Source organism: Fusarium vanettenii (genome assembly GCF_000151355.1).
Source record: "Fusarium vanettenii 77-13-4 chromosome 12 genomic scaffold NECHAsca_41_chr12_2_0, whole genome shotgun sequence".
Lineage (NCBI taxonomy): Eukaryota > Fungi > Ascomycota > Sordariomycetes > Hypocreales > Nectriaceae > Fusarium > Fusarium vanettenii.
This window is the reverse complement of record NW_003315846.1, coordinates 165854-187992: the sequence shown is the minus strand read 5'-3', so window position 1 is coordinate 187992 and position 22139 is coordinate 165854. Positions and strand designations below refer to the sequence as shown.

General features: G+C 50.0%; 8 protein-coding genes across 8 annotated transcripts; 4 read left to right on the top strand and 4 right to left on the bottom strand.

Annotated features, from left to right (window-relative positions):
* Nucleotides 1–369: 369 nt before the first annotated feature.
* On the bottom strand, nt 370–1332 carry NECHADRAFT_52997 (uncharacterized protein; the record flags this gene model as incomplete). The annotated part of the gene is made up of 1 exon (XM_003041743.1): nt 370–1332. The coding sequence occupies one exon, from the start codon at nt 1330–1332 to the stop codon at nt 370–372; it is 963 nt and encodes a 320-aa protein (XP_003041789.1).
* A 319-nt stretch (nt 1333–1651) lies between these two features.
* Nucleotides 1652–2851, top strand: NECHADRAFT_53107 (uncharacterized protein; the record flags this gene model as incomplete). Its single annotated transcript, XM_003041800.1, has 1 exon — nt 1652–2851. The coding sequence occupies one exon, from the start codon at nt 1652–1654 to the stop codon at nt 2849–2851; it is 1200 nt and encodes a 399-aa protein (XP_003041846.1).
* An 832-nt stretch (nt 2852–3683) lies between these two features.
* NECHADRAFT_97552 (uncharacterized protein) lies at nt 3684–4925 on the top strand (the record flags this gene model as incomplete). The annotated part of the gene is made up of 4 exons (XM_003041799.1): nt 3684–3830; nt 3877–4291; nt 4338–4642; nt 4692–4925. The coding sequence occupies 4 exons, from the start codon at nt 3684–3686 to the stop codon at nt 4923–4925; spliced, it is 1101 nt and encodes a 366-aa protein (XP_003041845.1).
* Nucleotides 4926–6801: 1876 nt separating this feature from the next.
* NECHADRAFT_97551 (uncharacterized protein) lies at nt 6802–8490 on the top strand (the record flags this gene model as incomplete). Its single annotated transcript, XM_003041798.1, has 3 exons — nt 6802–7056; nt 7107–7328; nt 7375–8490. 3 exons carry the CDS (start codon nt 6802–6804, stop codon nt 8488–8490), a joined length of 1593 nt encoding a protein of 530 aa, XP_003041844.1.
* Nucleotides 8491–8776: 286 nt separating this feature from the next.
* NECHADRAFT_87237 (uncharacterized protein) lies at nt 8777–10696 on the bottom strand (the record flags this gene model as incomplete). Its single annotated transcript, XM_003041742.1, has 4 exons — nt 8777–8818; nt 8955–10013; nt 10066–10267; nt 10446–10696. 4 exons carry the CDS (start codon nt 10694–10696, stop codon nt 8777–8779), a joined length of 1554 nt encoding a protein of 517 aa, XP_003041788.1.
* A 1171-nt stretch (nt 10697–11867) lies between these two features.
* Nucleotides 11868–12284, bottom strand: NECHADRAFT_53134 (uncharacterized protein; the record flags this gene model as incomplete). The annotated part of the gene is made up of 1 exon (XM_003041741.1): nt 11868–12284. A coding segment is annotated over one exon (417 nt), but the record flags the coding sequence as incomplete, so codon positions are not given.
* Nucleotides 12285–13752: 1468 nt separating this feature from the next.
* Nucleotides 13753–18596, bottom strand: NECHADRAFT_102084 (uncharacterized protein). The gene is made up of 8 exons (XM_003041740.1): nt 18325–18596; nt 18246–18269; nt 17998–18190; nt 17500–17946; nt 16838–17425; nt 16673–16784; nt 16331–16618; nt 13753–16269 (listed from the first exon to the last, which is right to left on the bottom strand). Exons 1-8 carry the CDS (start codon nt 18583–18585, stop codon nt 13938–13940), a joined length of 4245 nt encoding a protein of 1414 aa, XP_003041786.1. The 5' UTR covers nt 18586–18596; the 3' UTR covers nt 13753–13937.
* Nucleotides 18597–19510: 914 nt separating this feature from the next.
* CHR2111 (uncharacterized protein) lies at nt 19511–21965 on the top strand (the record flags this gene model as incomplete). Its single annotated transcript, XM_003041797.1, has 7 exons — nt 19511–19947; nt 19976–20073; nt 20136–20337; nt 20479–20657; nt 20728–21512; nt 21555–21754; nt 21803–21965. Coding segments are annotated over 7 exons (2064 nt in total), but the record flags the coding sequence as incomplete, so codon positions are not given.
* Nucleotides 21966–22139: the final 174 nt, after the last annotated feature.

The window sequence follows — 22139 nt, the reverse complement described above, 5'->3', positions numbered from 1 at the left end:
TCTCAATGATTCGATGGGGAATTTGGGTGTTTTGGAAGATTTTAATTCTGGGTTGACGGGGCCTATGAATTTCAACTTTGATCTGTTGAATACGTTTGACTGGTTGGATGCGCGTTAGAGGTAGTTGGGAGAGTGGTGAGCGCTGGTTATTTGATAGCTTCTCCTTTGCTTGGCAATCGTGGCAATGATGTATACGTCCTTGTTGCAGCTGGTGGTTCAGAACTCGGTATTCTCGATCACGCCCGCTTTGCCTTTGGGCTTAATTGATAATGTTGCATTCACGCTGTATTCGTGCTTATCTTTGTAAACATCCCAACCTCAGTCTCATATGCCCAAGCATCTTGTGTTACCCTCCTCACAGGTGAGCTACTAGACCGCTGGAGCATACTTGCCCAGCCAATTATCCATGACTAAAGTCGCAGGATATTCCGGATCGCCAAGCCTGAGTAGCATCTGCACATGTCCTTCAAACCCCTCGCCTTCAAATACATGCAGAGCAACTTCAGTACCAGCAGCAGTCAACGCAGCATCAAACTCGACTGCCTGGCGAATGTCGCCCTGCCTTTGGGCATGTAGTAGAAGAAAAGCTTTCGCATTTGGCGCACGGGCATGGTAAGTCGGCGACATTGCGCGCAGCCTCTCCGGATCAGAGCCTAGTCCGTAGATCATATTTTGTGCTACTGGACCCGGACTGTCCATCATCTCAGCCAACGCATTGTAGTTGGAGCCATCGATCGAGACGACGGCTTGTATGGTGCGAATATCCACCCCTGCGCGCTCCAGGTAACTGGTGTCAGTCCCCAGCAGGGTAACGACATGTGCTCCAGAGCTATGTCCCATTAAGACGACTCGTTCATTGTTAAACCCAAGTTCATGGGAATTCTTGACCAGGAAGCCGACCGCGTCGGCTACCTCCTGGACTTGTTCTTCCACCTTGACTTGAGGAATGAGGGTGTAGTTGATGGTGGCAAATGCGTAGCCTTTGGTGAGCAAATGGTCGACTTTCTTTGCTCCTATCGAGTCCAAGTATGTTCCTACTCTCCAACTTCCTCCGTGGACGAATACGACGATTGGAGCCTTGGGGGATTTGGATTTCCAGAAGCGAAGACGCTGTGTATCACTGTCTCCATAAGACATGTCTGTACCACCAACGGGTTGATCTTCGTGCATCTGCGACATCAAATGTTCGACTCTCTCGGGAGTGATGTCGTCTGATGTCTTTCGGAAAATGTCCAGTCCGGTGATCTCGTTCCCCCTGGCTGCGGTGGCGATGATTTCGGCATAGCTGTGCTCGGATGGGCCGGTGGGGGCAGTGTCTTGTTCGGTAGACATTTTTGACGAGAATTAACTTGCTTAGAATAGCAAATAAAGGCTTGATAAGATGATTTGAACTCTATTGACTCATATGTTGTGGAATGAGTCCAAACCAACACCTTCATCTCTTGCATCACCTGTGTACACGCACGCACTAGGCACCGATTTAGCATGACGCACAATGAATCATCGTACGCTAACCGCAATAGGAACACGCGATGTATACAAATAGCGAGACATCCAGCGGCTCTTCTATCACGACAGAAACAGCACAAATTCACGGTTAATAGGCAGTTTATTCACTTCACACCTAATTCAGCACTTACCTGACCTCACGATGCCACCATATCCCCATTATTCAATCCCCAAAGGCGTCTACGCTATCCCCGATGATGAAATAGATCTCCGATCGGACGCCGAGGTAGATGACACCATCAACAGTCTCCGTCCCGTCACATCGCCTAAAAACATCTGGTTCTTCTGGAACTCTAGATATGAAAATTTGCATCCATACGCCAAGCGCAATGTTCGCGCTTGGCATCGTCGCTTGTCAAAGAAGGGATGGGAGATCCGCGTTGTTGACCTCGATCCGAAATCTGCTGGTTACATTGGCAACTGGATCGATCTGGAGGATCCGACTGTTGTGCCTGAAGCTTTCAAAAATGGGACTCTCGACGGCGAATTTGCCAAGCAGCATTACTCCGATCTAGTCCGATTCCCTCTACTGGTACGATATGGCGGCGTCTACACGGATGTTGGGTTCATGCAGATCGGAGATCTCGACAGACTGTGGAACGAAACCGTCGCAAATGCCGACAGCCCATACGAAGTGCTATCATACAACGCTGACGGCCCTCGAAGCTACAGCTTGTTGAACTATTTTATCGCCAGTCTTCCCGAAAACGCTTTTTGGCAAGCTTGCCATAGCCTGCTGCTGAAGCTGTGGGAGGGAAAGACCAATACCGAGGGTCTATACAAACATCCGCTCATCAAGGTAATTCCCTTACTGGGAGAGACCTTTACTGCTGCCGGACACGAGGAGATCAGTCGGCGTCTTACCGACTATATCATTCAGGGCCAGGTCATCACTATGGTCATGAGCACTGTCGACGAAGAACGAGGTTGGGATGGACCGGAGTACACTTCAACAAAGATCTTTGCTCCCGAGTACATGGTCGGAAGCCAGCTCATCAACGAATACACAAGCTGGAATGGCCCCAGGGCGTTTGAACTGATGAGTCTCAAGCTCCCTGAACCCGGGCAGCCGGAATCGGATGATCAGAAGTTGGCTAGAGAGATTGTGGAAAACTGCCTGTCCAGAAGTTTCGGCTTCAAGTTGGCCCACGGTTTGATCGTGCAGGTTCTTGGAGAAACACTGGGAAGTTTGTGGAGGAAGAATGTGGGAAGTGATGATGTTGAGGGAACTTACGCTCACTGGTTGAGATATGGAATCGAGAGGTGGAATCAGTTCGAGTTGCCCACGCCTGAGGCGTTTGAGAAGTTGGAACCGGTCAAGAGAGGTCCACTACTGGGCTAGGCGCAGGTTACGGTAAATGGAAAATAGAATCGCAATTTCAAGAATTATGCTTCGTATCATTATCTCGGACCTTCCAACAATGGCTGTTCGTCTAAGTAATGCGAGTATCCATACACTGGTAAGCACAGTGCCACTACTACGCTCCACGGGCAAATCACGAGGCATCGGGCATTGACAATGCCGGTCGAGTTTGAAATAGAACATTCAAAGAAAGCCAAGAAAAATCTATAAGCTTATCGCTACAAGCGCCGGGGATATGGTGGCTAGTCTGTTTCACTCCAGACAAACAGTCCACTTTGGTCGGAGAATACCACATGCTTAATCGAGAATCGCCCATCGATTAGTATCTTAAAGTGACATAGTCTGATCAATTTGCATTGATCATCCAACTAGGTCGATCAAACCCCGCTACAATGCCAAGATCCCCCAAAGTCCCCGTGAATCTTCTCGACCTGCCCGAATAGGCCCATGCCGATGCGGCCCGCAATGCAACGCTATCAACAATCCCGCGGCATAAAGCATCGTTCTGGAAGGTGAGGTAGCTTGTGTGGTTCATCTTTGGTATTGCGTCAGTGGGATCTTTTGCAATCCCGTAGCTGTGATGTGACGGTGGCATGTAGTATGCTTAATGTTCCTCCTGCCGGATACGTGTAGCAAGCCGAGTCGGATGATGATGACGATTAATTCGTCTACTATGAGTTGCCTTCCTAAGCAAGAATCGTGATTCACAAGGAACAAGTATAAAATGCCTCCCTGCTACGGTTTCGAGTGATCGCCAGGCAATACTCGTCCCAAGACTTGGCATTTCTGGATCATTCGCTCTACAATCATCATGCATCTGTCTCTCGCATTGGCGGCCCTTGTCGGCCTGTCAAGCGCTGTCGCGGTCCCGCGTCCAGCGCCGCAGCTGTACAAGATCCAGCTCGGTCCCGATGACATTCGAACCGTCACTGAGGAGGAGAAGTGGGCGCTCAGGGCAGTGAGTCTACCATTCTGTCCTTCACTTCTTTAGCTAACTTTTATAGGAACACAAGCACTTCATCGACATCAGTGATCTCGACGAAGAGCCCCCCATCAGCCTCCAAGTTCTCGCCGATTTCCCCACCGCTGTCTCGCAACAGACTGCCGTCAACGCTCTTCTCCCCAAGCTGAGCCAGACTAGACTTCGTGACTTCCTCACCACGTTTTCCACCTTTCAGAACAGATACTACACGGCTTCTTACGGCCAGCAGTCTGCTGAGTGGCTCTTGGGTCAAGTCCAGGCCATCATCAGCGCCAGCGGAGCTACCAATGTGAACGTCAAGACTTTTACGCATTCGTGGAGACAGCCTAGCATCATTGCTACCATTCCTGGCAAGAGCGCCAAGACTATTGTTGTCGGTGCTCATCAGGACTCTGTCAACCTCTCAAACCGTGCCTCGGGCCGTGCTCCTGGTGCTGGTAAGTATCCTCGGTCAAGAGATAGAAAGGTTCTAACAAGCTGCAGATGATGATGGATCTGGCTCTGCCACTATCCTCGAGGCTTTCCGCGTCTTGCTGACCGACTCTCGCGTCGCATCGAACCAGGCCGAGAACACTATCGAGTTCCACTGGTATGCTGGTGAAGAGGCCGGTCTGCTTGGTAGTGGTGCCATTTTCCAGCAGTACATCCGCGAGAGCCGTGATGTCAGGGCCATGCTTAACCAGGACATGACTGGTTATGTCAAGCCAGGGTCCAGACAGGTTATCGGCGTCATCACCGACAACGTTGACGCTTCCTTGACTGCGTTCACCAAGAAGATCATTACCGCTGTGAGTAAACCAATGAGATGAACAACTAGGATTTTCTAACAGATCAAAGTACTCTACTCTTCCCGCTGTCGACACCAAGTGTGGTTATGGATGCTCCGACCACGCCTCTGCCACCAGAGTCGGCTATCCCTCGGCATTTGTCTTTGAGTCAACCTTTGATGACAGCAGCCCTTACATCCACTCTGCTCAGGACACCATCAGCACTGTCAACTTTGGTCATGTTGCCGAGTTTGTCAAGGTCGTCATCGGCTTTACTTATGAGCTCGGATTTGCTACGCTGTGATGTAGGGTAGTCGTGCATCCTGACAAGAAATCACTTTAAGGGGCATATCTTCTTTAGTCCCGTATGAGTGAGAGCAACATGCATTAGACTGCATATAGCACACCAAATACTACACTCACGCTTAGTGTCTCGTTGAGCCGTGTCTGTCCCGTCTTGTCTCATCTTTGGGCACATTGCAACCTCATGGATCCCTCCACCTAAACCATACACCACTACGAAAAAAGCACTTTTATTGCCCTCTACGTTATGGCCCTAGACCTTGCTATAATTTCTTGCTTTTGATCGGTAGTTAACGGCGGTTTCGGGCCGCTATGGAGAGCAACCCAAGGTCATTGCCGACATGAAGCCACGCGTGACGCGTGAGTGCAACCCATCAGATCACCAGGAGCTGAAATCAGAGGCCAAGTCTAGTATGAGGATGAGGCAGTGAAACATATAGAATGATAGAGTTTCCTGGTAGTCATACACCGTGTCTCGTTAGAAGGCCGAGCGTCAAACCCGCGCGGACGGCTCGCACATCGGCACACAGACGCCACCGGAGCGGCACGGCTCGGCAAGCGGAGACCGTTTCTATCACAAATGAGCAAATTGTTGCACGGTCACACGGTGAATTGAGCGTGTTGTCGGGTTGCAAGGTATCATCCGGACTTCCGAATGCTGTTGATCACTTGAAACCCAACTCCTCCTCCTGGTGGAGCTCGCGATTACCGAGGCATTTTCTTTTTTCGTCAAAAAGCTTGTCTGGGAAATGGTCCTTGCACTGCAATACGGGGAAGATGAGCATCAAGGATGGACAAGAGGTCGGCAGATGGAATGAGAAACAAGAAGCCATGCTCTGAGACGAATATAGGTAGCATCAAGGCTGAGCTGAGCAAAGGATCAAACAGAAGCTGCAGGACCTGCAACGTGTAAACAACTCTATCCATCACTCACCACTGTTTGACGGGACATGCACGCTAACTCCTTCTCGTCACAGACTCCGTGTTGCTTGTTAAGCAAAGACGTCATCCCAACCGGTAGATGCCGAGCTAGGGGTTTCGCTTTGATTGCACAGCCATGACTTTCGAACCAGGTTCCCCGGTTTCAGTCACATCATGTGCCAGATGGATGCATGTATTCCAAATTAAGTATTCAAATGCCGGACGGGGATGCAAGGCTGGCTATATTGAGACTTCATGCTGATTTGGAAGCCACCGCAGATCATGGCGTGCCTCATTTTACGATCCGGACCGACGGCTTGACGCCTCAAAAACGAGCTCAAGAATAGCTTCAACCTACCTTGATGGCATGTCCCGGTTCGCAAAAGCAAGCCTCGGCAGATGGGTTTCACCACTGTGTCTCGCCTGCAGAAGCACCGCAGCTACCGTAATGTCACCCACGCACCAGGACCCTTGGTTTCATTCCGACTTTACCGAAAGAGGGACAGCCTTGTCTTTGGGGTAAACCTTCAACGGTTCCTGGCCCTTCCCTCGCCTCGCCCATTGGGCTTCAACGGCCGGGAATCCTTGTCATTCGAAGTTCTCTGCAGCGGCACTAACACTCCAAGCGAGAGGCCCCTGGCGATCCAACTTCTAGAGGCAAGCCTAGAAAAGTTTAAATAAATACAGCGCCAATGGAGTGACGCGCTGCCGGGACGCCAACTCTCAACGGCGCCCGCTGATTGATTGCAGTGTTACGTGGGCTCTCAAAGCCACTGAGTGCCAGGTCCGATTCAGTATGGCTTAGAGCGTGCCGCGGCGCCCGCGGGGTTTGTTGACGGAACTTTTATAAACTTTAAGAGAATCAGGGCCCAAGTTGATGGTATCATAAAACCAGCTCGTCTCCCGGTTGTGGATTCAACGTCTATTTTCAGTGTCATGCGGATACCATCAACACCATGAGTTCTCTCGAAGGACCATCCAAGTCGCCTCGCGAATCTCTTCACGCTGCGGGCAGCGTATTCTTTGTTTCCTCGGCTGGAAGGGTCCTCAAACTACCGATCCCAAGCACCTCGCACCGAGACCCTCTAACATGGCGCCCTTCCAAACGGGTTCTTGCATTCATTGCCCTCCAGTTTTACTCTGTCGTTGCCTCGTTTGAGGTTAACCTTCCTGGGCTACTCATGTTGGCGATTAAGGATGAGTTTGGAGACGTATGAGAAAAGTCTCTCACTCCAAGCAGCCGAGGTTAATTCATCTGTAGCGAAACACTCAGCCTCTTTCTTCGGCAATGACGCTCTTTACTGGCTTGGGATACCTCATCAGCATTCCACTTTCTACTGCTCTCGGACGACGACCCGTGTTGCTTTGTGCAGCTACCCTCACCAGCATATCCACTTTCTGGGCTGGAGCAGCCGGGAGCTTTGAAGAGTTGATAGTCTCTCTTTGCTTTCAGGCACTGGCTGTGGGAACATCAGTTGGCATGGTAAGTGTAACTCATCTCTCGAGCGCATCGTGTCTGACCTTTCTAGTGCACACTGATGATCATCGATGGCACCTTCATTCATGAACGGCCTAATGCGCTGTCCCTGTTCTGGTGTGTCGGCTCGGGGTTCATCAAACTAAGCGTCCTCGTTCTACCATTCATAGCGGACGTATGCAAGAACTGGCGTTCGATCTACAACGTATGGTCCGCGCCTTGTCTGGTTGCCCTCGCCTTGGTCATATTCCTTGTTCCCGAGACCTACTTTGAGAGGCCCCCAGTTGCTCTCGATGGTCGCGTACTCGTGCAGAGCAGCTCGGAAAAGGTCAGGGTTTACGATGACTGGGAGGATGTCGAGAGTTACGGCTCAGAAAGACCACTTCCAGATGTCCCGCCAAAGCGAAGCTTCTGGGCGAGATTCGGTGTTAGCCGAGCGCCTGGAACCAACTTCAAGGCCATGGGTGTAACTTACATGCAGATGGTTCTGTGCATCCTCAATCCCCTCACCTTCTGGGTTGCTCTACTCACGGGCGTCAACTTGAGCGGCATCATCTTTTTGAACATTTCTCAACCAGCTGTCCTAGCGGGACTCTGGGACCTGGATCCGCAAACCAAGGGAGTCGGTATCGGCATTGCTGGGTTAATCGGTTCAATTTTGGCATTCCCTGCCAGCGGTCCTCTTGCTTCCTGGTTCACTCGCTACTATTCACTGCGATCAGGTGGTATTCGTCATGCAGAGATCTACTTGCCTGCCTTTGCTATGCCTGTTGTGTCTGGTTTGGTCAGCGTGATACTCAACGGAGTCGCGATCAACAATAACTGGAAACCAATCTGGCTTTACGTTGCTTCCGGCATCAGCATCTTTAGCTACCTGACAGGAAATGTGGCCTTTACACTCTGGATCACCGAGGCTTTCCCCCAATGGGCAGCGGCTGCTCTCGCCGTTCAGCTTTTTACAGGCAACATGGTCAGCTTTGGCATCGGTTCCGCTATTATGGGATGGGTTCAGGATAACGAGGTCATGGCCCCGACAATGTTGATTGGGGGTTTGATACTCTTCCTCGGTGCTCTGGCAGTTCCCGTTGCCTTCTGGGGAAAGACTGCTCGGCAGTACATTCACGGCCGATGGAGCGAGTCGCAGAAGACTGCCTTGCGTCCTCAGTAGACGATATGGTGTGGTATTCACTGGCATGACTGGTACGTGGTTTGATGATGGAGCGACGTGTCTTCTGGTGTAGGTTAGTGGTAAAGGCGGCGACTGACAGGACTCTCTTTCCTACGGCCGACATGAAACAACACGTCCCGGCATGGACATACTCTTTTTGTCATTTCAATTTCTTTCTCCAAAGTTGTTAGACTAGATCTCTACACACTCTCTTGCTGCCTCTTTTTTTCTAGCACTAATAGTCGCGTATAAATCGTGCCTTCACCTTTCAAGTCTCTATGCCCTTTCAGTTATCAGGGTTGCTCATTCTCTTGTATTTGAAGCGTCTCTAATCATTAAAGTTATTATGTTATAAGAGTAAAATCACCAAGTTGTGTGTATTTTTAAAGAAATCTCGTGCACTTCATTCTGAGATTGCAAAAGCTGAGGTATTCATATTCAGAGGTTCGGGCTTCCCAGCATACACCCATAGCAGCTCTCATGTGATCCAGTCCAATCAAATCACCTTGTGGGGTCTGTTGCAGCTCATGAGGAATATACTCGGGGGTATACCCTCCCCCAAAATCGACCAGCACCGCGTCCTCACTTGCATCAATCATGACATTGTCAGGCTTCACATCGCCCCAGACGATGCCGACCTCATGAAGTCGTCTTAGCGTCGCCTCAACCTGATCAATCCACTTCTTCTTCAACGCCTCGGGAGCATCTCTTGACCGATCTCGAAGAGTTTTCCCGTCAATGTATTCCATTAATAGACCCATCAGACAATTGAGATCATCATCCCACACAACGAGTCCAACGAGCTTCGATGTCTTCCAAGGTGACTCGAATCTTCCGCTGTTGGTGATCTTGCCGAGCAGCTCCATCTCTCTTAAATGACCATGATCCATTAGGCCGGCTTTGAAGAAAAGAGGATGGTCAGGCTCTGAGCGTCGCTGAACCTTTCTGGGTATGTCGCTAATCTCTTCGCCCCCCGAATTTTCGGCCCGGACGAGTTCTGAGGCGGCGATGAGGGGAACGGAAGGTAATTCAGAACGCAAGACCACGCCGTCCTTTGATTGGTGACCACGGAGCTGGGGTGAAGAGGCCGGCACATCAACAATGTGAGTCTTGGGGCTCGAGTCGCCGTTGACAGCGGGGTCATAATCCAGTTCCATGGCGTCAAGTTGACCTTCATTGTTTACAAGTTTGAAAGCAAAAGTTCGAGGAGAAAAGTACTGAAGAAGACTCATGGGTTCTTGACGAAAGGGTGTCGGAGCCTCTTTGTCGAGGAAAGGTTGGAGATGGCCGAGGATCCATTCCTCGAACTGGAACAGAGTATCAGGGTCGTCGAGGTTGATCCTGAAATTGTCGAACTCGTTCAGAATCGAACCTTCTCCCTCCAAATCTTGGGACAGGATGATGACATATACTCGAACACAGTTGTACATGAATGCATACTCCACGCCGAAGTCGGACTGCGATAATTCAAGCATAGAAAAGGATGGGAAAGCGGCTCCACCGCCTAAAGAATCATCGCACATCTATGAGCGATTAGCAATCACCACTCGCAAACTGAATGCAAAGCTAATATACCTCATTTGGGAGATTAGGGTCATCCATCGACATTCTGTCATCCGTCCTTGAACTGAACAAGGAGGCATGAAAGGATGAGATTGTGAGTGAAGGGAAGGAATTGTATTGGTCAAGGGCTTCGGGATAGTTTCGGTTAAACACTTCAAAAAGGCGCCATTCAATGGCAGAGACGCCTGGAATATTCTCAGGAATGTCATCTCCCCTACAATGCTACCATATATTCGGCGCCTGATTCACATCAGTCAATTTATAATACTAAACAAGGGAGGTAGAGCATCTTGAAAAATCTCTAAATAAGTGTTACAATCTTTTCTTCCCACTCACTTAAATCATCTCCCCGGTGGGAGGAATCTCGCCTGTACACTCCAATCCTGCGGTACTTTTGTGAGGTGGCATCAAGCTCAACCAACAAACCAGACGTCCCCCGAATGTGCAAACAGGGAACAGGCTTTCCTTCGTAGCGAGACGCCAATGTCAGGGAATCAAAGTCTAGCTCGAAACCCGAATGATCCAGAATCTTGTTCTTCTGCCTCCTCTGGATCTCCTTTCGCTGCTGCTCCCAAAACGCTGATTCCTTGTGCCGTGTTCCGGACCAACCAAAGTAGCAATCGGTGCCTTCATATGAGTACATTTTCGGTATTCGCCGTCCTTGCCCGTAGCGTTCTTGTGCCCTAGATCCAATCCATTTATCCTTAGGGCTCAATCCAAGCAAGGATAACATTAAAGTTTCACCAGGTGTTTCAAGAGACATTCGCCCTGGACCAAATTCATATTCTCTCTCCAGATCCTCATATATGCGGCTTACATCGACACCCACCCATGAAATCCCTAGGATTTCAGAGGCTCTTTCTGCAGGCGATGGGTTGCTATTGAGATCATGGCCAACCATCTGTCGCGTATAGGTACGGATTTTGAGTTCCGCTTGAGCCGTACGACCCATAGGAACAGGCACGGACTCTGGTGGAGTCAGAAGGATACTCTAAATTTGTGCATCTGAGAGCTGGGGTGAGTTCGATAGGGTGGCGGAGGATGGCGAGGATTTGTACTCAAACTCGACTCTGCTTTCGATAGCGGCCCAAGACCAGGACGGGGTGCTTAAGCCCAGGCTGGCATGGGGCTTAGATGGTCGTGATTGGAATCTCTTGAACAACAATCCAGTCAGAATATCATTCCGCCAAAGGCCAGCAGTATTCGTCGCCAGTCATCTGTTAGAACCGCTCGGCTAATGCCCAGATAGCCGGGAATCTGTCTTGAGCCTTCGTCAGGTCTTTTTGACAATATTGCGTAACAAGCTCGTACCACGACCGATAGGGTTTGTGTTGGGTTTCCGGGGAACTTGCGGAGCTCGCTGTCCCCTGTCCCCACTGCTCGCTCGCATCCGGGCGCGTGTTGCTGAAAGGATGTTGAGAGAAAGGCTTGAGCCCATTCTGGATGACTGGAATGTCTGACCAGGAAACCTCGCCACTGAACTCGCGTGATGGTCCAGACGAGGGCTGATTTCCGTAATAGCAAGATTCTCTTGCCAACACTCCCCGACATTCCCAGATAATTTCGCCTGGTAGGAAGTGCAATGTTCTTGGAGAAAGCACATTTTCTTGCAAGACCCAGCCCCTGCTGAGAAGTGGGAGAATGCTTCCTGTCCCCAGTGTCTCGAATTCCGACTGAGGGTCAAAAGTCCAGCAAACCTTTCCATCCTCCATCCACGAGCCATCAGCACGACCAGACAAAACGGGTTCGGACTCGTGCTCCCAGTAGAATGAAGTGACTTGGAGTTGATCGCGTTCTAACATCAACCCTCCATGGCTGTCTGTAGAATAGCTGGCCGCGAGGTTCAACGTGCCATTAGCATACACACTTGCCATGTTGGCACTTTCGTGCTCCCAGTCAGTCTCGTCACCCTGGATTATACACAGCGAGTCAATCCAAAGGTAGCCGAAGCCTAGTCTCCGAGTAACCATGACAGCGTCTTGGAACGTTCGCGGCAGCTGCTCAAGTGGCATATCGAAGTCTCCTTCGGTAATTCTCTTCTTGATATTGGTATCACCCCAACAGTGACTCAAAGTCAGGTATGGCTCGTGGATACCATGGCTCCTTCGGAGACGAATGGTGGGCGCGTCGTGTGTGCCAACTTCGACAAGTCTGGTCGGCATCCGCGTGGTCGAGCCGTCACTGCATTTTGGATGGCCAGTTTTGCAATGTTTCAGCCAGTCTCCAATCATGTCGAAAACACCTGCCGGGATGCCTCCTTCAGAATTGTAATACGCCCTAGCTTGTTGGACGCTACAAAAACCTGCTTTGGTTTGTTAGCTACCACATGGCAATCTGGAGTGAGATTATAGTTACTCTTCAAACCTAGCTTGATCTTGATGTGCTTTTCCTTCACTTTGACACCAAAAGCGTACCTCCGCTCGCTTCTAAGGTCGAACTTTAGAACAAGGGGCAAGTTCGAGTCAAGGCGTGTCCCCCTGCAGTAAAGTTCTATGAGGCTACACAAATGGCACCCGGAACTTGCGGCTGCCTTCAGCTCCTGGAAGGACTTGTGGTGTGTACACGTCTGCTCAGCCAAGCTGTTTAGAACAAGAAGCTTGGAGCCATCACAGTTCCTGTACATTTCCTTGAATGTGTCATACTTATTCAGGGCTTCCAGAAATGCGGACTGGCATGTGTCACAAAGCTTGTTGATGCCGTGATCTGTATTGCCTGGTCCGATGTCATCAAGTGATGATGTCGCCATATTGGCTCCAGAGCAGGTGGCCTTCAATGAGGGTAAGTCAGGGGACAAATTGTACATAGACTCAAGAAACCTTTATACTCGTGTGCCTTTGCGACTCGACTTGATCAAAGCTAATTAGCGTAGAGACCATTTCTAAAGATGGATGTGATGAGCAGACTCCAACACAAGTAGGCATATTTGATCTGCATTTTCATAGCCCCACGAGTCTTTGCACAGCCCAAGTAATGAATCTAATACATCCAATATCCTGCATGCATGTAGCGAATCGCAGGTGTCCGCATCGGAACACATCGAGACACAGCCTGGATGACTGCACCAACAAGGCAGACAGCAACAGGCGGTCAGCCGACCACACAGAGGCCTTAGTGGCCACAACAAGCCCGCACCCGCTCACACGAATGGTGAGTGATGGAAGGAAATCGATCCGGGGCTCAAATTACAATGACGACGGCGAGCGCCCTGAGAATGATCTACATGGTGAATCACCAAGACCCATCAGATCCGACTACAACGATAGATGGAGGAGGGTTTGGTCACCGACCTACGCTCGGTCCTCCTTCGAATCTGCACTGCAACCTTGCAGCTAACCACCTCAACTCAACAGTGGAACTGTACAATTGGGCTGGCAAAGTGCATCATAGCTTAGTGCGGCTGCAGGTTTGAGAACAAGGCAGCAATTGTTTAATGAGCCTTCGGCTACGTTAGTTCCTCGGCTGTCTCGCCTCATTATGAACACCGATGAGCAGGAAGCTCGGTTACAACGTCCTCTACTATGGTACCCGCGCACATATGTGCTTGTATTAACCCTAGCTTGTTGCCTGCATCTTGCCGTGTGGTCGCCAGAGTTGGCCTCAATCTCAAATCCACCCTACAAACAATCCTCGCAGATTGAAACCAGACGCCACTCAGTCACTCTTGTCTGCACTGAAATACACGGAACCAATTCTGGGACTCAATTTTTCAACGTCGCCTCATACGAGACAAGATTATTTATATGGGAAAGTTAGCAACTTATCCCATGCGGGTCAAAACATCCTCACACTCAGGCCAGAATTGTTTTTCGAGCATTCAGCTTCACTCACAGTAGAAGTTGAATTCATTGTTAGGCTGACTCGGAAACAAGAAACATCCCTGCGATTCATTCATCCTGTGGTGGTGGCAATAACTCCAACAGCTCCTCACACTCCTGGGCTTCGGCCTGGCTAATGAGGACTTGGTGGGCATACCAATCAATCTTTATAAGCCTCATCAGAAAAGAATCAGGGGACCCGTCCTGCAAAAGCTTCTTCACCAAAGGCAACTCCCTTTTCCAGACATCTTGAGGAAACTCCCCCTGAAGAAGCACCAATGCCCGAAGCTCGTCATCCTCGTCCCTCTCGACTCGCTTCCACAGATCGCCCAGCTCACTTTCAGGATAGTAGAGTTTCCCAGATGACAAGAAGGCCTTTACTGTGAGAAAACAGTCGGATGAGAGAAAGCGTTGTACATTGTTGGCTGTGATAGATGATGGGACTGGAGATGTAAGTCTAGACCATGCGTCGTACATGTCAGGGCCCAAGAGCTCCTCAATGCGCGCCAACAGCTCCCGTTGTTGAGTTCTGATGCAATATTTGTAAGGGTCTTTCCCAAAAAGTTCTGTTGGGTCTTTCCGAGGAACAGCCGCGTGATGATATGCGTGCAATAACTGGAGTATGGCGGTATCCTTTTGCTGAAGCGCCAAGTCGGAGGCTGTCTCCCCATTGTGATTCAGCCTGCAAACGTCTACGCGTTTTGTCTCAAGAAGTGCCTCTACTGCTTGGGTCATGTTTGTCTTCACGGCGTAGATGAGTACAGTGTTGCCTTCCGAGTCCCCCGAGTCGAGATCATGGGTATGGCTGGCAAGAACCACCGCCGTTCTCTCTTGCCTATTTTCGCAGGCAATGTGGATCGGGAGCTGGCCATTGTTGTTTTCCATATTTGCAGTGGCACCATTGTCTGCCTCGACTAGGAGTGTTGCCATGTCTTGTACCCTGGCAGGCCATATGATACGGGCCAGTTCATGCAAGGGTGTGTTGCCATTGGCGTTCGTTGCGGTAATATCTGGCTGCCTCAATTGATGCAGTAGATGGCGCGTGATAGAAACCCTTCCAAAGAAGCTTGCAAGATGTAAGAGAGAATCATTATCCTCGTATCTCTTCGTGATCAGAGCATAGCGCTTCTCGGTTATCGAATGACAGTCAGGCGTGGCATCTATCAAGCCGAGTTTTGGGCCGTATGACGTAGCCCAGTTCAGGATGACCTCGAAATTGGAGACTGAGTCCGACCCCCGAATGGCGTTGTAGAGTAACTTTTCTGGCCTTAATGAGTCCGGAAAACTTTCGGCTGGGATCAGGTCACACAGGGAGAGGAGAGCTTGAAGCATCTGGCCATCATCAACGGCCCTTCCGACCAGAAAAGTGTCAATCCTCCAACTGAGCTCTCCACCCTCCACGAAACGCGCTTTTGTTTCCGCAGTAGCAGCATGGACAATCAGAGGAACAAGCTCGTGATCATCTTCCCCCATGGCACAACTCAAAGCTGATCGATGGTCCTGCCCAAGGGCTTGCACAGCCCCTGTCTCAATCAGAAACTGGCAAATGTGGTGTTGTCTGTGTTTCGCTGCCAATCGAAAAGGTGTCCATTTACCTCTGGGCTTACTTGGCGCATTGGCATCGACCCCTTGTTCAACATAAGCCCTTACTTGCTCCAAGTCTCCTTTGGTACAAGCATCAAAGATGTCCCGGGGTCTAGTTGCCCTTGGGTTCGAAAACAAAGCCGAGGGGACAGGCGTAGGATGGCTTCGTCGTGTATGACTCTGAAGATCAGACAGAGACGGAAAGCCAACCATGGCACGATAGCAGCTTCCATCCGAGCACCTAAAAAGCCTCTCGTGGCGTTTGACGTGATCACCTCGGTTCTTCCAACTTGAAAACCCAACTCTGAAGTTGTGACAGTCTCGTTTTGGGCATTTGAAGCAAGACGCCCCGTTGAGTCTGAGAAAGATGGATCTTGCGTCGTCGGCCAGGTCTGAAAGGTGAATGGATTCTATAGCATTCCGGATGGTCGAAATCCGGCTCTCAAACGGGCACTTCCTGCCGTTGACGAGGAACGCCTTGAGCATTTCTTCAATGCTCTGCAAAGTGACCTCATCCCCAGACGATCCGCGGTAGGGAATCTCGTAAGATTCGAGTGTGCATGTTATCCGAGAAGTAAGATTTGAGAGTGTGTCGGCCTGGAGTGAAGATGAATCTTTGGAAACGAGGGCAAGGTGATGGGTCCATGATGTCACGGCATAATCCAGTAAGCCGTAGTACCCGGTTTTGGCGAATTCTTGGATAGTTTCGGCTCGTGGACCATCTTGAAATGGTTGGGATGCCAGATACTGCGAGCAGAACAGTGCCATGCTAGCATGTGCGTCTAGTAGATTGATGCACCCAGTATGGACAAGATAACTGTTGTGAATAGGCGATGGTTAGAAGACAATATCCTTGCCATGGAAAGACACTGGCTTACCCTCCTGCAGTGTTGTGAACAAGCCTTACAACTGGCTCTCGTACTTCTCCTTTCTCTTGATCGGGTAGGTCTTCTTCGACAAGTGAGCTGCAAAGATCCCTGCAACTATCCACACGCCAGCGCCCGGGAATGCATTCACCACGTTCTGGGTCAATGCAAAACAGAGATTGAATCTCTCTCCAGTGTAGTGGCCTGGCTGCACATGTCATCCAACCAAGAATTTTCAATGCGGCTGCCTTTTTGGACCTGCTTCCATGGTGAAGAACGCGAATGACAACACGTTCATAGCTATTTGTCGAGTTGTCAGCACCAGTGTCATTCAAGGGTCGTCAAGAGGCTTACGCGGCTTCGAGGTCCTCTGGGAAGTTTTGCGTATCGAGTTCTTCGTCAAGTTCACTCTGGGAACCTTGTTCCATGAGATTGTCCAGTACAACTCTTGCATATAGGAAAAACCCTGCTGGAATGTCAGCCATTGTGTTCTTGTCCCTATGTAAGCTTTAAACTGACCATTTGATAAAGCCGAAACCTTCTCAGTAATGCTATCCCGCTTAGAGTCTGTCAGGAAGAACCTCTCTTGAATCCCGGACGCCTTGGACTTGGCGTATGCCCGGAGGTTGTGAAGATGTCCCGCATTTTGATCCAACCTGATGCTGGGGTATTCAGTCAACTCCTTTTCTAGAAAGTCGACATGTTGGCTAGATAACAAGACTCGGATAGGGTAGCCGTGCAATCGAGCCTCCGAGATGAGATTTTGATGAAGCCAGTCAATAATCATTCGAGGCTCTTGGCAGGTACTCCTTTCATCTTGACACTCATCAAGTCCATCTAGGACGATGGTTCCTCCTTGTTGGGTAGCAAGACAATCCTGTACCAACTCTTGAAGCACAGGGAGAGACGTCAAGTCAGACTCGCTCGCTGAAGACCACCTTTCGCGTACATAGTCAGCAGCACTGTCTTCTTGGTGGATGAGCTGCTTAAGAAGGGCACGAAGCATGCCGCCCATCGACCTCTTGTCCTCTTGGCGGCTTTTGAAATAAAAGTAGAGAATTGGCCCCTTCAGCGTGTCTTTTTGAGACTGCAAGTAGTTGACAACACCTGAAGTCAGAGTGGTTTTGCCTAACAATATGTCAGTACCAACCCCTCCGCCTTGCAGTCCCAGGTCTACCAACCTGCTCCTGGCATCCCATGGAGGTAGAGGACCTGGCCGTTAGAAGATTGAAGCCACTCTTGGAATCTTGGTTCGTGGAGCACCCAGTCTCCCGAAGGAGATGAGAAAAACTGAGAGAAAGCAGATCGCTGATCATCTTCGTAGTTTCCGGGGGATAGTTGTGAGGAGATGATGCGCCGTGCCTGCAATAGGGAATCTTTCCTCTCCTCGATATCCTTTCTGGACCTCTTCTCTAAGTCTGCTTCGAGTTGCCTTGAAATGTTGCTGAATCTTGCCTCCACCATCTCGCGAAAGTCCTGAGTCTCACGGCGGCCTTCTTGAACTTCGATGACAGCAGCAGTGAGCTTCTCGTCAGACAAAAGAGTTCGGTGACGCTTGAGGCTGTCAATTATGGGCTTGCAGCGTGTCTTGAACGTATTCCAAGCACAATCGAAGTATCTCTTCCAACCTGATTCTTGTTAGTAGCCGGCTAATCCCAGTGGAAGTAAGGAGGATTCACCTGTCGTTGAAAAAACGTCGAGAGCTTCTTTGTGAAATTCGAGTATATCGTGAAAACAACGCTCAAGAACCTCCCTAAGATAGGGATAACTCTTAAACATCTGTTCGTACTGGCCCAGGCTGGGGATGACTTCTCCGATTTCGACATATGTATCAAGCAATAGCTCGAGGGTTTCAAGTCGGTTGCTCGCAATCTATTTGCCTGTTATTAGCACCAATGTGGCATTCTCGGGGATGGGTTACAGATACCATCAATGCGAATTTGATGGGGCCCTAATGGCATGTTAGTGACTCATCACAATGTTGAAGCAAGACGGAGACTTCATACCCAAACAAAGGCCACGACTTCATGGACGTTGAGAAAGATGGTAACAAGTTCTTCGACTTGTTTCATTCCATCCAGAAACTTGGAGAGTCGCTTCATGTTCCGAAATTTCTTCTCGGGGCCGTATCGAGCCTGTATGCTCTGAATCCTGGCCTGGACATCCTGAAGGGTGTTGAAAGAGAAGTCTTTCTGCTGCTGCGGAGTGAGGGTTGTTCGGAAGCCGTCCAGGGCCCTCGTGAACCCATCCTTCGCGTTGGCGGCCATCGGGGAAAACCGGAGCCTGATTTGATGGCGTTGAAATCAAACCCCAAGTTCTCGTGAATCCAAGTGATTATAATGCGTTATGTCGAAGGTGTTTCACCGTAAAAGAATGTTTCTCTTCATAGAAGAGGTGTGTAGAGAGTTAAGGTGAGAAAGAGGAGTTTGGCTTGACGTGGCATCCTTATGATCAATGTTCGAGTTACACGAATGGAGGCGGCGCTGAACCAGAGCAGCCTCAAAATGATTGGCCAAAATGATGCATGCCAAGTCAGCAAAGCCTTTGTACAGCCCCTGCGCCACATGTAGGTGCACCACAAGGCTCTCAGGGGGTTGAAAATAAGCCATGCACGTCGGGGGATGGCATTGAGTCTCGTCACCGTTTTTTCCCTTCGGCATTTCCACCTTTCTTTATCCGTTGGCGCCTGAAGATGCCGAACCCATGCAAAAGAACGTACCATGACATTGTACAGGAGAACTTCGGCGGCTTTGGCGTCCCAGCAAGCTCCAAGAGAGCTCGAATCAACGCCGAAGATGCTACTGGGTGAGTGCCCGAAGGCAGTGGTTGAGAAATCTGCCACAAAACTTACCAGCAACAATTTTGTGCTCACAGGGTGTGCCGCCGAGACGACGATGTGGCCATGGTAGACTTGCTGTCACCAGGTCCCTGCGAGGATATCTGCTACGGTGCTGTACGTAGTCTCTCATTTTAGGGCCTACTGGAACACGCAAAGCCACGTCTTCCTCTCTGTAAGGCTACAGATCAGTCTCTAACCACATCACTTTGAAGATATGTGACGCCAAGGCACAAATCGATGCTACCGCCATACCAAAGAATTTCCATCTCCCATGGAACCGTTTCCATGTCTTCAACCTCGTTCCGGGCAAGGACAACTACCACTTGGCCCTCAGTGGTGGGCAAGAAATCGGCATTCTGGATCAGATTAGGGCGAAACAACTCAGATCACTGGAGAAGTTCTCAAATGTCACATTCGGGGCTATTTGTCCGATCTCAACCCTTGGCCGGGCCAGCGGAAAGAAGCGCATCATCGACATTTCTGTTAACATTCTGGGGCCCGAGGATCTGATCGATGCGGTGGGAGATGCACTTGCAGCCGCATCTGCCTACCTCCAGCATCCTTGTTTCCTCGAATCCGGCGTCAGATATATCAATCCCCATTACTTCTGCTTTGACGAAGAACTAGCTGACATGAGAGCACATGTTGGTCCGGCGAAAACGGATCCCAAGTCTTCACAAGCCAGTGAAGAACTCAGCCGTCTTTTGGACTCTCTCGATTGCGCATCAACCCTTCCTACCAACGAAGGTCGTGAAATCGAACATGGGCTTATCTTGACCCCGCTGAAGAGGTATTTGACTTCCCTCTCACAAATGCAGGGGTACTAAGGTGTGCAGTCACCAGAAAGATGGCGTCAAATTCATAATGAAGAGAGAAGATTCCAGCTTTTGCCATTCAGCCATGTTGGATATCCGGGGTTTGGTTGGGCCACAGTAAGGCCTTGTGCCTATCAATTCATCGGTTCACATAACTAATGAGACATGGCCAGGTTCTTCTCAAACTCCCCCGAGTCGTGTCTAGGTGGCATCATTGCTGATGTCATGGGACTTGGCAAAACATTGACGAGCTTAGCGGCTATTGCTTGTTCGAAACCAGCTGCTCTAGATTTTGAGATGAGCCTTAGCTCGACGTCTCCTATGCCAACGAGGGCAACCTTGATTGTTGCAACTTCACATCGTACGTTGATGTTTGGCCCTCTTCTCTCTTCGTGGTACCAGACTCATCTCCTTCTACAGAAGTTTTAAATGTGTGGCGAACCGAGATTGAGAAGTGAGTGTCCCCATGCCACTACGGAATGATATCTAACTGCGCTGCACTCAAGACATCTGAAACCAGGAGCCTTGAAAACCGCAATATTCCATGGTGACGATCGTGCTAAGGCCACTGAAGAACTTTCCAACTATGACATTGTTTTGACAACCTACCCAACTCTTCTCGCCGATTCAAAAGGCCGCCGAGTCCTCCAGGACATTGCTTGGTTTAGAATTGTGCTTGACGAAGGTAAGAACAGTCAAGAGCCTCTATTTCTTACAAACTTAGATCTTCAATTTACCCCTCTAACATCTGATAGCTCATTATGTCCGAAACCACTCAACGCAGAGGTTCAAGGCCATCCACAGTCTTCAAGCAAGCCGAAGATGGTGCTTAACGGGTACTCCAATTCAGAATTCCCTCGATGACTTGCGCTCCCTCCTCAAGTTTCTTCGGTTTCAACCCTTTGATGGCGCTTCCTTTTTCGATAAACATATTGTTGATCCGCTAAGGGAAGACCCTCACACCGGTTTTCGAAATCTCAGGATCCTCCTCAGAACCGTTTGCCTCCGCCGAGGGGAGGCCTACCTACATCTTCCCCCTTACGAAACGACCGAGGTCAAAATCGCGCTTACACCAAAAGAGATGGAGCTCTACCGAGGAATCCTCGCTGACTGTCAACAACAATTCGATGACATTGTCAGCAAGAAGTCCAAGGCCAGCAATTACACCATCCTCTTCACCACCACCATGAAGCTTCGCAGACTCTGCAACCATGGCAGCATTCACGTTTCCTCTCGAGACGAGGCCCTCTGCGAGTTCTGTTGTGGAGACTCCAAAGAAACATCGACGTTCCTTGACGGCCTCGAGACGTGTCCTGAATGCTCCCGGGCTCTGAAAACCTCAAACAGAAAGACACTTGCTCCATCGATGAGGCAGGAGTCGTCGCTCTCCCCGGCACCTTCATTGTCTGCCACGGGTTCTCCGAGCCGGGTATCTAGCCCTGCAACTCCTGGGCCAGGGGATGGTTTATTTGGTAACTCTGCCAAGCTCTCCACAGTGATTCAAAATGTTACAAGCTCGCTTCCTGGTTCCAAAAAGTACGTTTTTTATCCCTCAATCCATCCCCAGGACAAGATCTTACAGACATACAGCATAGTTTTCACGGCTTGGCGATCGACCCTGGACCTTCTTGAGCGAATGCTTACTGAGAATGGAATTCAATGTCGCCGAATCGACGGGCGAGTCAGCATCTCTGATCGCACAGAGCGACTCAAAGATTTTCAATTTGACCCTGAGAACAGCATTCCTGTGCTGTTGTTGTCCATTGAAACGGGGGCCGTTGGGTACAATCACTCTCACCAAGTTGGATAACTTGATGCTAATTTAGCCAGACTCACGCTGACGGCAGCTGACCGTGTCCATATCGTGGAACCACAGTGGAATCCTTCGGTTGAGCAGCAAGCTATCGGAAGAGCCCTCCGCATCGGGCAGAAACGCAAGGTGACGATTGTGAAATACATCGTACAAAACACAGTGGAGGAGGTATGGCTCTAATTCTGTCTACCAAGCCAGTGCTAACATTTACACCAGAACATTGCCGCTCTTCAGAAGAAGAAAAGCGGTCTCGCCAAGTTCTCGCTAGATAGCCGCACTGAAGACACCCAGAATCAAGGGCTTGACGTAAGGACTACTGGGCACGCATCCGGATACCAATACTAATTCTTTTCA

Bases quoted from the DNA above. Each gene is read 5' to 3' on its own strand.
- NECHADRAFT_102084 (XM_003041740.1), bottom strand. From the start codon at position 18,585: ATGGCCGCCAACGCGAAGGATGGGTTCACGAGGGCCCTGGACGGCTTC. The intron at 16,619-16,672 runs GTAAGCCTCTTG...CTCGACAAATAG, and splicing joins CCAGAGGACCTCGAAGCCGC to CTATGAACGTGTTGTCATTC. The intron at 16,270-16,330 runs GTAAGCCAGTGT...TATTCACAACAG, and splicing joins GTTCACAACACTGCAGGAGG to TTATCTTGTCCATACTGGGT.